Below are 13,419 nucleotides of genomic sequence, written 5' to 3' on the forward strand. Positions count from 1 at the left end.
AATCGCGACACCTCGCTGCTGGAAAGACCACACGCGGCGCAAGTCTCCTTGCTAGCACTTGCTCGTTCTGCCTTCCCTACTTACCCTGTATCCTACCGCATCAGGTCCACTTGCTGTCATCTTTCATTTATTCCTCACCTTTTGGGTTGTACACTTCAATACATCGGTGTCTCGACTTTGCAGCATCGCACAAGCAAAGCGCATCTGCTTCGTTCGCCACTTGCGCGCTCACGACCCTTTCCTGTCGGACCGTCTAGCACATCTCATTTGCGTTGCTTTGCCAAGCTGCAGCGTGAAAGCAGCGGCTATCAACGTGCTCGGGTATGTGCTGCGTCTGGCGTGAGCGAACGGGAGAAAGCAAGTCTGGGCACCATGACCGCTAGCTCGAATGAAAGAGGATAGTGATGCAGCGGCATGCGTCTTGTCGTCCGGCACGTAAATGATGCGCGCAAGAGGCAGAGGTAGGCTAGAAAGCTACGAGCGCAGCGCGATGAGGCGGGGCGCGCGTCGACTCATTTCCGGCCCTGATTCCTGATGGGAACAGCCACACCTTGGGCTGCCAGACACTTTGCCAGCTCGGTGGACTCTGGAGGGCCCGAGGATACGGAGATTAGAAAGAGTGTCGGGTGGACAGAGCCAGACTGAAGGTGACTCACCGCCAATGCCCGGATATGTTCTGGGACTATGAATCTGGAAGGGATCCGAGGTCACTTCTGCGACTACACGACCTGCAGGTCCTGAGCCACCAGACTCCCACCTGTGAAACAGCGCGCGACGGTATCAGCTCGCTGTCAAAGCACAAGAGCGTCGAGTCCTTGGCTTCACTCACGTTGGACCGCCAAGTCGGAGCAACGAGAAGTGCAGTGAAGCCATGGATTCGACGCGGACGCTGAGATCCGGAAAGAGGAAGAAGCACGCTCTTTCGCCATCGAGATCCTTGACGATATGTCCGCTGGAGGCAAGCTTTCCTTCCAAAAGGCGACTTTGAGGCATAGTGGCACTCGGATTGGCGCTGGAAGACACCAATTCGTCCTTGTGAGCTACATCGGTGATGAGGCTGACCTGCATCAGCAAGTCAGGACTGGTTTGCGCACTAGAGGATCAACAGGTGCACGAGTCAGCGCAGTGCGAGGGCAATGATGAGCACATGTTGGGCTATGAGCAGCAGCACGCACAACCAGTCGATCTCTCCATTACGATCTCGAATGGTTAGCTCGACGATCGGCAGGGGGTCGAGTGGTCTGCGCTCTCGCGAGCGAAAGCCAAACATGCGACCATGTGTAGGCTGCTGTCGTATGTGCAGACGGTAAGACCTATATCGAGCCGAGAACCAGCGACGTGTGGTCAGCGCTGGATACGGCAAGCTCAAGAGGTTTGTTCAAGAAGATGCTCACCTAGGCTCTAGATCCGGATCCATCAGCGGCAAGCTAGTCAGAGTTGGTGGCGCCGCCTCGGGAGCGGGCGGTATACCGTGATGAGAAGCATCATGGACGGTTCCAGAGGGGCCATACCAAGGTCCTATTCCTTCTACCTGGGTAGTGTTAGATCGTCGTCTAATCACAGGTCGATCGACTGCTCGAGCGCTCGCTACCTGCTGATGTGCGTTTGACTGACCGAATGGCGAGGTGTCAAAGGGTTGTCGCGGGCCAGGAACATCAAACGGCCGTCGACCAGAGGAGCTGGGTCCGGCATCGATTGGAGCCGCACCAGCGCTTTGTGTAAACGCCAGAGACGAAGACCCAGGGGTCGTGGAGGATGATGCACCTGGAGCAAAGGCAAACGCACGCGATGGGGACCCTCCCAGATTCGATCTGGCACTTGGAGGGACTGCTGGCACACTTCCTGTTGCCGGTGGATACGATGGCTTCGCATAGCTGCTGCTAGTGACACGAGCGGTGGGCCGGTCGTAGGTAAGACCCCAGTCTTGTGGTACTGGAGGCAAGCGTGCGTCCACGGCGATACCAGAGCTCGAGTGCGGCCTTCTAACATCGCCAAAGCGATCGTCGGGATGTTGTCGAGGATGATGAGGGCGGGGAGCAATTGGTCGAGAAGAATTGGAGAAAGGAGGCGGGGGAGGCAGCGGCACCTCGAGCTGACTGCTAGTATTGGATCGGCGACGAGAAGAGAAACCAAAACTGTCGAAGCGACCTCTCAAAGCGCTTGTGGATGAGCTTGGGCGCTCATAGTTGTCGGACGGGGTGGACAAGTACGTATCTTCGTCATCCTCCGTTGGGGGTCGCTGAGGTAGATGTCTGGTCGACAAGACCGGGGGAGGAGGCCGCGCCTGGCGGCCATCAGTGGTATCTCTAGGGTCACGATACATTGAGGTGGTGGTGAAGAGATGAATATCTGTGCGTCTGATTGTAAGTAAAGGTCAAGGACGATCGAGCGCTGTGAGAGACGAGAGCTGAAGATGACGCATTGAGATGGAACACGACAGGAGCGAATGGGAAAGTTCGGTACGAATTGTTGGGCATATATACGGCCACCGGGCGACGACCAGGTAGTAATCGCTTGGGCGAGCAGAGCAAGTCGAATGCAGCACCAAGCTGGTCGGCGGTCACGAATATCGGCGCGTACACAACAGCGCCACGCTCGAGACCTCTGTCCAGCTGGGGTGACGAACGGACTGAGCTCCGTTTGCCGTTGCACAATGGTGGTCTTGGGCGGCAGAACGCCTCGGTATCGTGGAAGGTCCGACTGTTTGGACTTGAAGAATCTGGCTGGGTGCGGGCAGGATAGCGGTACGAGACGCGTGGTGAAAGTCACCGTGCAGATGTTCAACGGGCGTGTGCCTCATCAGCCCTCAAAGTACAATGGAGAGAATCTGTACCGCGCTGCAGCTCTAAAGGTCGGGAATTTCGAGGTTCTACTTGTGCTCACTCGTTCGTGGACAGGCACGGGTCTCTTCTGCTTTCAAGAGGGCGAGTGGGTCTTTGAGCAGGTTGTATACGGCATCGCAAAAGTGTGCGGCCAGAGTTACAGTCGCTTTGGAGCAACCTCGTGCTAAGCAAGCACTCCGCATGCATACTGTGGCAAGCGAATTCGGACTGCTCAGGTAGCGGCTGCTAGCAGCGAGCAAGGGCAGATCGAAGCTAAGCAGCGTACAGCAGAGCAGTCTCGGGTCAATGGAGAGTCAGGAGTGTTCGTTCGCATTGCGACATCAGATGTCAAGGCGTTTTCACCCGACCTGCTGCAGCAATTGGCCGCAACTTGATTGCGCTACTGATGCAGCTTGCGCTGGTGTGGCGTCGGCGCACAACGGTCTGTTCGCGGTGCATGCTGGTGAGAAAGTGTGGTGGAGGAGTCTCATGCGCTCCCCATCGCACGATCTGGAGTGCGCACTGCACCAGGGCCGGGCGACCATGAGGAGCGCCGAACATGTGCGCGAAGAAAGTCATGCTATAGCTGTGGGTCACTCGCATCGTGGCGCCGTGAATGAACACGGTCTAGCGCCGCTGGAGTCGAGGCGCAAAGTCCGCTGCGTTGGCCGCCAAGGCAGCCATCCAACTAGTCGCTATACGTTGTAGAATCTGAATCTCGCGTAAGATTGATTTCCGCCGCTTGATTGAGCACACTGGCTGAATCAGCAGTTAAGGACGGTTCTGCCCGCACTTCTCTTGATCGCACTCTCGTGATACATCGGAGCAAAGCTACCGCTCTTCTGCATTCGCGCAGGTGTCTGTCTGCCTTGGAGGACGCAACGCGCTACCATAGCGTCCAAGACGACGTGAGACGAGGTCCTGTAGCCGAGTTAGCCGACGTGACCCGATCAGCATCAATGCGCCCGACTTGCGTTCGCGCGCGTGGACGCAGGCAGGAGTCAGCCTCACGAATCACACATAGGAAGGCGACCGACGGACGCACTCAAACTACTATAGTCACTACTCTCCTACTACACTACACTCTGACTCCACTTTTGGGTGTGACTTAGACGTACCACAAGCTGCATGATTGCTCTGCGGAACGGTACCACCGCACACTCGTGACTGCTGCTAAACCAAGTGTCAGTCTCGGAAGGTGAGACGAAGAGACAGGCTTGGCATCAGACCATATGCAATCACGAGGTTACCGCATGCACACGTTCTACGTTGGCCCGTCTCATTCAATCGTGAATGTCGCTGCAAGCGATACGAAGGCAGGGCACGTCCGCCACTTCCATTTTGGTCGACCTCTGCGAGAGTTCTGTCAGATTCAATAAGTGAGATGCTGCAGACGTCAATCACGAATAAGCACAACAAGGAACACAGATTCGTCCGTCCATCCCGTGAGCCGCCTTGAGCAAGGACGATGCTGCAAGTAGCGTACAGCAGTGCTCTCACATGCACGAAGTTGCATCAGTGTAGATTTGAATCGCTGGGCATCGGGGCAGGAAAGCACACGGGAGCAAAGTCATGCATGAAGATGTCTTAGGTGTGGGCGCCGCCCCTCCAGCAGCGGCAAGCCATGCAGCAGCAGGCAGGGGTCGAAGTTGCTGGAGGAGCAAGGTGAAGCAACGGCATGGCTCAATTGCAGCCAGCATATGCAACCCTGCATGCATGCAGTTGCCTGACGGGCAAAGGGCAAGGAACTGATATGCCCGTCGACCAGACCACTCCGAAAACCGCATCTCCGCGGCTTCCAGGCTCGACTCCTTTGCAGATGTTGTACGTACGACTTGCAACCTTTCAAATTCGCATCGCTTGGCTTAGGAGGTGCCACGGCTTCATTGTTCCAGCGTACCGAACTGTCGGTTCTGACTAGGTCCACTGCGATCGGCTAGGCGCTCTTACTTGCATGCCATGACCGTCATCTCGGGATTAATCATTTCTAGTGTGCCAGGCCGTGCGGCAGCAAAAGAGCGATCAAGAAAGCCGCCTCCGGCAATCACGCCAATCTGCTTCGTAATCAGCTGGACGTGCCGCTATACTGATCTGGTCAGGCAGGCACCTATCGAGCGGCTAATCGGCTCGCAAGTCACAGCTGAGCGCTGCTGCTGTGAGAGTACCGACAGGTGCATGAGTGCGGACAATTCCTGCAGGTGGCACAAGACACCGTGCAGCAAAGCACAGGCTTTGTGAGTCATAGACAGACTCTTTCAAGTCGATGTATTGTGAAATAATAACCTTTCGTCGAGGCGTTCCGTCTCTCGGCGCTGACAGGACTGACGGAACAGTTCAGACTTGCGTAGGTCCATGGAACACCGCGGTCGACCCACCGAAAGTGCTGACATTGAAGTAGTAGTCACCAGTGCAGCAGAGTCAGACGTGAGAATCGCAAGCGTGCAGCTTGCTGCTGTACAGCGCCTGCACTTGACTGAGCGCCCCGATTGCTGCTGCGATCCCTGTTGCGAGACGCACTCTTCTGACTCGATACATATCATATGAGGACAGATTTGTAGCGACGTTACACGAATACATCACATCACATCACACACGGCGGCAAGGATAGCCGACCTGCATCTCCGCTGCAGACCTTGGCGCAGTGCAACACATGGTGCAGAGCTCGGAGAATGAGGAGCCCGGCTGCCTCGAGATATTTCGGGATGTCCTTTGTCCTACCCTTGCAGCTTGACCTCGTGATCGTGGCGGTGTCGTGACCAAAGTATATACGCACGCTGACGTTTGGCAAGTGCTTCTCGCGATTGTTCCGAAACAATCTTGAATGAGTAGTCAGCAGAGTAGCCAGAGCAAGATTTGACGTGGGGCTGTCCATTACTTAATTGCAGCACTATAACACCGCGATGTTCAGCCAGTGCACGCGCACCGCGCGGGAGATATCCAAATTAATTGCGATTCACGGCGCATTTGTGGCGCGCGCATGTTCCACATTGACCAATGTACGTGCAAGCCACACGTTGATTGCCCATGAGGTCAGTCGCCAGCAGCATTCGAACGTGATGCTCACGCACCGGGCCATGTCTATCCGCGGGTCTTGAGCCTGCTGTCGTGTCGTGACCCCCACTTGACAAATGACTGAGGCATATGATGGCACATGTTCGCCGACAGAAGCCGCGCACTAATTCTTGTATCAAGCGCCAGCATCTGCCGGAGATCTGGCTTGGCATCGGCAATTGCGCGGCAAGAGGAAAGATTAGCGCGTTGCGAGATTTTGTCGATACTGAGTGACTGGCGATTGATTGCAGTGCCAAATCATCTGGCGTGCCAATCACGATTCGTTGTGGTTTCGAGAGATGAAATTGACACCTCACAAGCCGTCTCAAAGTGCTCTTCTCAATCACTATCGCGTGGAAAAAAGTAGCTGCGCGCCATTCTTGATTGTGGAATTGGGTGAGCATGCTTCACAGCTATTCTGATCAGGCCAGGCAGGCACAGGCACTCCAGAGTTCTTTGAGTAAAAATTGGAAGCAGCGACTCGCGATCGGCATGCGATTCGACATTTCTCATAGCCAAGAAGAGCTACAGCTTGGTCCAGCTCCGCGGGTCTAGGCGCAATCGAAAAGTGTCACGCCGTCTTTGCACGACTTCGGAGTTTGAGATTGAGGCCCAGGCTTGGTCAGATTACGTACTCCGATCAGCAAGCTGCGGTACCCGATGTGAATCTTGGGCCCGCTTCTGATGACCTTGTTTCCCTCGTCAGCAATAAGGGACGCGTTTGATTTCCGCCATGCGCTTATTCCCACACGTGAAATACCTTCTCCATGCGTCCGCGCACCCACAGCCGCCGACAATTTCATCTCCGCGCGCTGCGTGAATGAATAAATGACCTATACGCGATGCTGTGCGCCGGATTAAAGGCGCAAGATTGACCGGAAAAACAGGTCGGAGCTTGTCGGCGCGAGCCTGGCCGAGAATCATTCAATCAAAGCGGCGCTTGATCCACGCGCGTGAAGTGAAGACGCGCAAGACCGCGGACGAATCTCGGGCTAACAGGGCGCGGGTGATCGAGCGAGTGGCATTGGATTCATCGGTCGCAAGAGAAGAGGCTAGCCTTTCTTGCCTCTCTACTCAAGACTACCAGCTTTGTACTCAAGACACTGGGCGGGTGGTAGACAATCTAGCCATGCCGTTGTGGTCAGACGGGATGCAGAACTGTCAAGAGACTGGATGACGATGGGCGGGCACTCAGTGCAAGGGGTGGCATGGCTCGAATCTAACGAAGCGTGCAAAACAATGGCAAGACCCACGAAGCGCGACAAGCAGCGAAAAAGCAGGAGTCACAAGCCCATGACAATATGAACCGCATGGCGTTTGGAGGAGCTTGTAAGCTGGCCCAGAGCCTTCGGATAGAGCTGGAACGGTCAGTCCATTCGCTTTCACACAGCCAAACAGTCGCTTGAAATTTGCATGCATATAGGCGAACGAGACGAAAGAGGTCGCTTGGGATTGCTTTCTACTGAGTGACATGAGACGATGCTGCGCGCGAAGATAAAGAAGCTTGGTGACGCAAATGTGGAAGGAGAAGACCTAGTGGAGCATGTAACCAGGGCTCAGTAGCCCTCAAGCTTGCTTTTCGTCGGCAGGAATGACAATGTCATCTGTATAGGGCGGCAGCTCCTCGACGGCGGCCTTGGCAGTACTTTCAGCTTCTGGGGGGTGTGAAAGAGTGATGCTTTGTGACATGGGATCTCCGAGCGGCAAAATAGCGTTGCCTTGCTTTGGCAGTGTCGACCCCCAATCGGCGCTCGGAGACGCGGGCGAGCTGTTCCGACTCGATGCAGGCTCATTGCTCCACGTGTCGTTGTCCAACGCTCGAGCCCAAGACCTATTTGCGCCGCCTTGAGACCACGGCTCGTACTCTGGCGCAGGAGGTGATGGAGTGCTGGGCTCAGATTTTCGCATGAAGCCGCCTTGCTGACCACTGTAGGGCAGCGTAGAGTTGTTGTAAGACATTTCGTCATCGCTGTCGCTCCAATTATGTGGCTGTCTGCTAGGACCTGCCCGGGTTGAGCTCACAAGGGCGTCATCGTTTTCGTCTGCATGGACTTCCTCAACCGCCTCGCTTTGCGCGCGACTAGAAGCGATCTCGGTCTTTTCGCGCGACTTTCCGCCAATGGGTCTGGTGGTCCGTCTTCGATAGAACAACAAGTATGCGGCTTTTGTCTTGACAGACTCTGGGTCTGCGACAGGAGTGACGCTCGAATCGTCGAAGTAGTGCCATTGACCATCGTCGGGATTCTTGGCGTAGGCAGTGTAGTGGCCACCTCCCAGACCACCAAAGTGATTGTCGACAGCGTAGAGATCGTATATGGGCGCGTCGGCTGCGACCGCATCGTCATTGGCATCGCTAGCCAGGCTTTCGATGCTCTCCGCCATGTTCATGACGCTCGGCACCTCTTCTCCCCGCGCCTCCAGATTGCGAACCGACATGGCGCCCTCTACTCGTTCGGTGAGGTCGAGACCCTGGATGGGAAAGTCAATGAGATTTTCAATCTTGTCGCGAGACTGCATTCGGCCTGCGCTAAATCGTTTCAGGTGCACCACCAGAATGTCCGGGACTTTCCAAAGGTCGAACTTCTTCGCGGCTTGGCGGAAGTCTTTGCACGAGGGGCAATACCACGGGTCTTCTGCGCCCAGCTTTTCTTCCTTTGTAAATTCATCGAGGCAGTCTTCGATCGTCACCAACTTGGGCTTTGAAGGACCGCCGTTGGCTCGAGCTGCCTCTCGTTCCGCCACGAGGTTGGGGTCCGTGAAGGTTTCGTGAGGTCCCCATGGGACCTTTTGATTGGACGTTTCCCCCGCAAAGACTGCGCGGTATGCTGCTTCGGGCCATGAGCACACGATTGCTCCACCTGTGTACACAAGGGGCCAAGTGGTCCCCTGCCTGTCAACTTCGTTTTCCGGATCCGGCTTGCGACTGGCGAACGGCGCGCCTCCGTCGCTTGCATCCTCCAAAGGAACGTCGCTGGCAGTGGGCACTCGCTCCGAGAGACGCTTGGCTCGGGCCTCGAGCTCTTCGCCATCGTCCAGACTGCCAGGCTTCTTGGGCATCGGAGCATTGTCCTCCAGTCGATTTGAGAACGTCATCTTGAAGAGCCGCCGAGCGGGCCGCTGGGCATTGGGTGCGTCTTGGTCTGAAGCCTGTGTGACTTCAGCGCTTGTCGACGAATCAGGCACCATCCTAACTCCATCAGAAGTAATCTCTGCCACTTGATCTGGAGGGTCTTGTCGCGACAAGGAAAGATCGACATGCTGCACAACGTCATGCTCTGCGTTTGACATTTGCTGTTCATGCAAGTCCGAAGGGCTGGCTTCTTCAGCATCGCGCTTCGCTGTCACAGCATCTCGGCTGCCCGAGGATCTCATGTGAGCCTCCAAGGTATCTCTTCCTTCTGGTGTGGCATACGTGCAATACTGATCCAGGATTGCGTCCCGAATGAAGTCGGCGTCGTTCGCGTGAGCTTTCGGGATGGTGACAAAGAGCGGCAAGCCCACAGCATCTGGATATCTCGCCCTGCCGCTCGAGGACGCTACACCAAAGACGGGGAGGGTGGCGTACTCTTCTTGCGGAGCCGGACCCGCCTCCTTGCTTTTGTTCCAACCTGCATTACCAGATTCGAGCGCCTCTCGCGTCGGATGCTTGAATTCAGCCCCAAGCTCGTAGAATGTCATGAAGTCGTTATCTGTGATGCTGCTCAGTGGTGTGTAGTCCGGAATGAAGTTGAAGATTTGCTGGTTGAAAATGTCCACGCAGAACAGCTGAGGGGCCAAGAAAGGGGAGAGGGAAGGGGAAGAGCAGCAAGCGCAGGTTGGCTCTCTCAGCAAGCTTGCCCAAGTATACAGGACGACTCAGACCAGACCAAACTCACCCGCTTCGTATCCAAGCCAAGCCATTCGGCCAGCTTTGTTTTCGTCTGGCCAAATGTCAATTCTGCAGGACCAGCAACCTCGACCTGATCGAAAGAAGAGATCATGGAAAAGACAAGAGTATGAGCGCACAATCCGGACAAGCAGCATGTCACCACCACTGTCCAGCTCACCTCATACGTCGGCCGAGTGCTCGCGAAGGGCCGAACAAAGACTTTGCGGATAATCTTTTTCCGGTTCGGAATGGGAAGGGTTAGGTACATGAACGGGTCGAACTTGATAGAGACCTGGGAAGGGGGATGGGGAAAAGGATGCGGCCTAGCTCAGCACAAAGCGCTCTACGCGGATCAAAAGCTTGCAAACCACGCAAATCAACGCACCTTGCTGCACTCTGGGCAGACGAGCGTGCTCTTGTATTGACCCTGGAACAAGTCCACGATGACCGAGTCGTTTCGCATCTTGTATATCTCCCACTGTCTCTTTGCGAAAGCGATCATGGCCTTTTCATCTCCACCTTCCCAATCTGGCGCCTCAATGTAAGGCTTCTTCTTGACTCTATTGAGATCTTCGTGCAACCCGTCGAGCAAAAAGGCCAACAGCTCCTGCGTGTCTTGCTGAGCAAAGCCAGAGAATTGCGGCGCAAATCTGGCCAATGTTTGTTTGAATTCGCGGGGGTGGACGGCAGATCCTCGAGAGCTGGACCACAGTTTGAGCAATAATTCTCCAAAGGCTCGCGCTACCGCACCTCCCATGCCGAGGGGATTGTCCGTGTTGATCTCTTCCTTGTACACTCCTCGGACAAAATACTCCTTCAGCTCCTTCGTGTTGGACATGCATTGCAGCGCCGATGCCATAAAGCAGGTGTTGCCCAGATTGTAAAGACCCGTGAGACCATAAGAGCCGATTCCCGCCGCATTTGCTCTGTCTTGAGCCGTCTGCGATCGAGTTACGCGCCCAGCTGAGCTCGTAGGTCGAGGAGGCGGCGCAGGCGGAGCAGAGGTGTTGCTTGTGGATGCAGCAGCCGCACCAGAAGTAGAGAACTGACCGAATCTCTGCGAAAGGTAATCCTGATTGGGCTGTTGGGCAAAGATATTCTTGACCGAAGGAGCAACAGCCACCGGAACTCCGTCTGCGCCGAAATGCCAGGCACCTCGCTCCGACTGCGACTCGACCGCGAGGTGGATGACAGGCTCGTCCAGTTGCAGCTCCGCTAGACTGAGCCGTGTGCGAGTCTGAGCGTCTTCAGATGCGCGCACTAGCTCCACGCCTGGCGTCTTCAATGTCTCGGCATCGACCAGCACCGGCTCAGTTGTCTGCGCATTGCCGAACGCACTAGCAGGGATGCGCCAAAAGCGGACAGCATGATCGGGCAAGTTTTCGCTCAAGAAGGCTCGCTTTGCTGCAAATTTGAGCTGACTGACGTTGGACGTCACGGACAAGGTGATCTTGACGGGCGGGCGAGCTGAGCTCTGCAAGGTTGCCGGAGTGGCGAGGCGATATAGGTACAGGCGCGGGGGGTATAGCTCTATGCGCAGCTCTGAAGCAGCCCCTTTGATCACTTCTCGTACGACTTGCGGTCCTGCTTCTCCATATCTGATTGCGCAATTTCGAAACAGGGTTCGGTGAGGAGCAGATTGAGCGAGCTAACCGGCAGACTGCACTCACAAGGTGGATAGAGATGCGTAGGCAGTCTCGGGCAAAAGCACAAAATCGCTTCCCTCAAAGAGCTGCAGCTTCAATTCCTCCTCAATGTCCATCAATGAGCGAGCAGAGATAGGACCCGGCTTGGCGCTCGCACGAGACGAGTCGATCGCTTCTCCTAGAGGCTGAGCGGGTGCACTGCTTTCTGCAGAGCAATATGCCTGCCAAGCAGCCCACCAAGCAGCATCGATCAGATACCATCTCTGACCCTCCGCTAAGGGCTCTTCGACCAACTTTTTTATTTTCCTCAACTCTTCCGCGCATGTACCTTCTGCTGGCGTGCCGGGCTCTGCAGGAGTGTGACAGCTGACGCTTTGCTGCATGGCATCGGTGTAGGTGGGAAGCGAACCCTCAATGGTCGGATGTGTGCTGCGAGGTTGTGCACTTGGGGCTGCGAGGGGTGCGCTTTGATCGTCAGCCATTTCGACGTCCTGACTGGTAAGGTGAGCGCGCGAAGGTTGATCGTCCGGTGACATGCGAGACGCCAAATTGGAGCTTCTAGTGGAGGAATGAAACGGGGAAGTAGATGCTGGTGAAGGAGCAAAGGAGCCGATGGATTGCTTGGCGAAGCCGACCCGAAGCGGGGTTGGTAGTCTGGTTCGAGCAGCCGTACCGCTCGTAATGCTATTCCCTTCCGAATCTGCGAAATCGGATCCTGCACCAGCTTCGGTTTCTCCTTCTGCCTCCAACTCTTCAGTTGTTGCAGGGCTCGCCGTTCTGGCTCGCTTGTAATTGCTACCTCCACTCCTGCGCGGTACCAAATCCAGCTGATCGTCCGAGCTGAACACTGCCAGATCGCTGCTGCTGCTCGCACGAGCCGTATTCGCTGCCAATGCCAAGTCAGGGTTGTAATCGGATCGAAAGGGGATACCTGGCCGACCTGGACTCAATGGACAAGGTCTTCGTGCAGAGGTGCGGGGACTGTCCGGAGTTGCGCAGTCCGAGGACTCAGGAGTGTGCTGAAGAGGTTGATGTTGCGTGAAGGAAGATTGCGGACGAAGTGTATGTGCATTGAGCGTCGAGTCGACAGTCTGGTGCTGGTGGGCTTTGCTGCTGCTTCCGCGCTGGTGAGCCTGCTCTGACTGTGATGTGGAGTCGGATGGCATGAGGCGAACGGGTGAGATGATTAGGTGAGCAGTGACGTCGTTGCAGAGCTATCACGGGAGTGAGTGATGCCCCGCTTGGATGCCCTAAGGTATGATAGCAGGCTCGTAAAGTCACGAACGATGAGAGTCAAGTGGTGTTTTGCGCGGTATGGAACGTGCTCTGCTGCTGTGCTCGAAATGACGTCGTCGGCGTAAAGACACGAGCGTCGTCCACAGACGGCAACAGAATGGGGCACGCCTGGGCCGGTGTTGAATGTGAATGAATGAGGGGGAGCAGCGGAGACGAGCAGCGGGGTCACACAAGTCGATCGCGAAGCACACGACCGCAACTCGTCATGGGCGTGCGTGCGTGCGTGTGTGCGTGTGTGCGTGTGTGCGTGCACGCTTGTACCAACGCGCGGCCGTGGATGATCGAATCGCGATTTGTGCTCTGAGCTTATTCCTCTTTGCGCCAAAAAAAGAAATCGAAAGCAGAAATTGTGAATAATCAGCAGGAAGACACGAATTAATAATCTGAATGACGAATCTTGAATGGCGATCCGCTTGAATGCGAACGAGCGACGCTGCATCCCCATTCGTGATTTCATGCCCGCCTCCACGGCGAGCCAAGCTTGCGCATACACGCATGTGAATAGGCGAATGGTAGCCAAGCAAGCATGAAAATAAAATATAGATCAACTTCGCAGCGAAAGGCGCATTCCATCGCTTACAACAGCCACACTCGCGGGTCTGAATGGATCACGAGGCACGAATGCTACAGAACATGAAGTGTGGATGGGCAGGACTTGAAAGGATCCCTGAGATGGGGGCTGATCAAGCACTCGAATCTGCGACGAGCCGGCAACCTCTGTTCAGAGGTGTGTGAG

The 13,419-nt window shown here is 55.6% G+C and overlaps 2 protein-coding genes across 2 annotated transcripts; both read right to left on the minus strand.

Annotated features, from left to right (window-relative positions):
* Nucleotides 1-512: 512 nt before the first annotated feature.
* On the minus strand, nucleotides 513-1,315 carry IE81DRAFT_292614 (hypothetical protein; the record flags this gene model as incomplete). The annotated part of the gene is made up of 4 exons (XM_025511968.1): nucleotides 513-586; nucleotides 657-737; nucleotides 837-1,057; nucleotides 1,176-1,315. Coding segments are annotated over 4 exons (516 nt in total), but the record flags the coding sequence as incomplete, so codon positions are not given.
* A 5,954-nt stretch (nucleotides 1,316-7,269) lies between these two features.
* On the minus strand, nucleotides 7,270-12,979 carry IE81DRAFT_367844 (UCH-domain-containing protein). Its single transcript, XM_025517109.1, has 6 exons — nucleotides 11,412-12,979; nucleotides 10,127-11,339; nucleotides 9,920-10,033; nucleotides 9,749-9,832; nucleotides 7,896-9,638; nucleotides 7,270-7,804 (listed from the first exon to the last, which is right to left on the minus strand). The coding sequence occupies exons 1-6, from the start codon at nucleotides 12,551-12,553 to the stop codon at nucleotides 7,430-7,432; spliced, it is 4,671 nt and encodes a 1,556-aa protein (XP_025368109.1). The 5' UTR covers nucleotides 12,554-12,979; the 3' UTR covers nucleotides 7,270-7,429.
* Nucleotides 12,980-13,419: the final 440 nt, after the last annotated feature.

Source organism: Ceraceosorus guamensis (assembly GCF_003144195.1).
Source record: "Ceraceosorus guamensis strain MCA 4658 unplaced genomic scaffold IE81scaffold_52, whole genome shotgun sequence".
Classification (NCBI taxonomy): Eukaryota; Fungi; Basidiomycota; class Exobasidiomycetes; order Ceraceosorales; family Ceraceosoraceae; genus Ceraceosorus; species Ceraceosorus guamensis.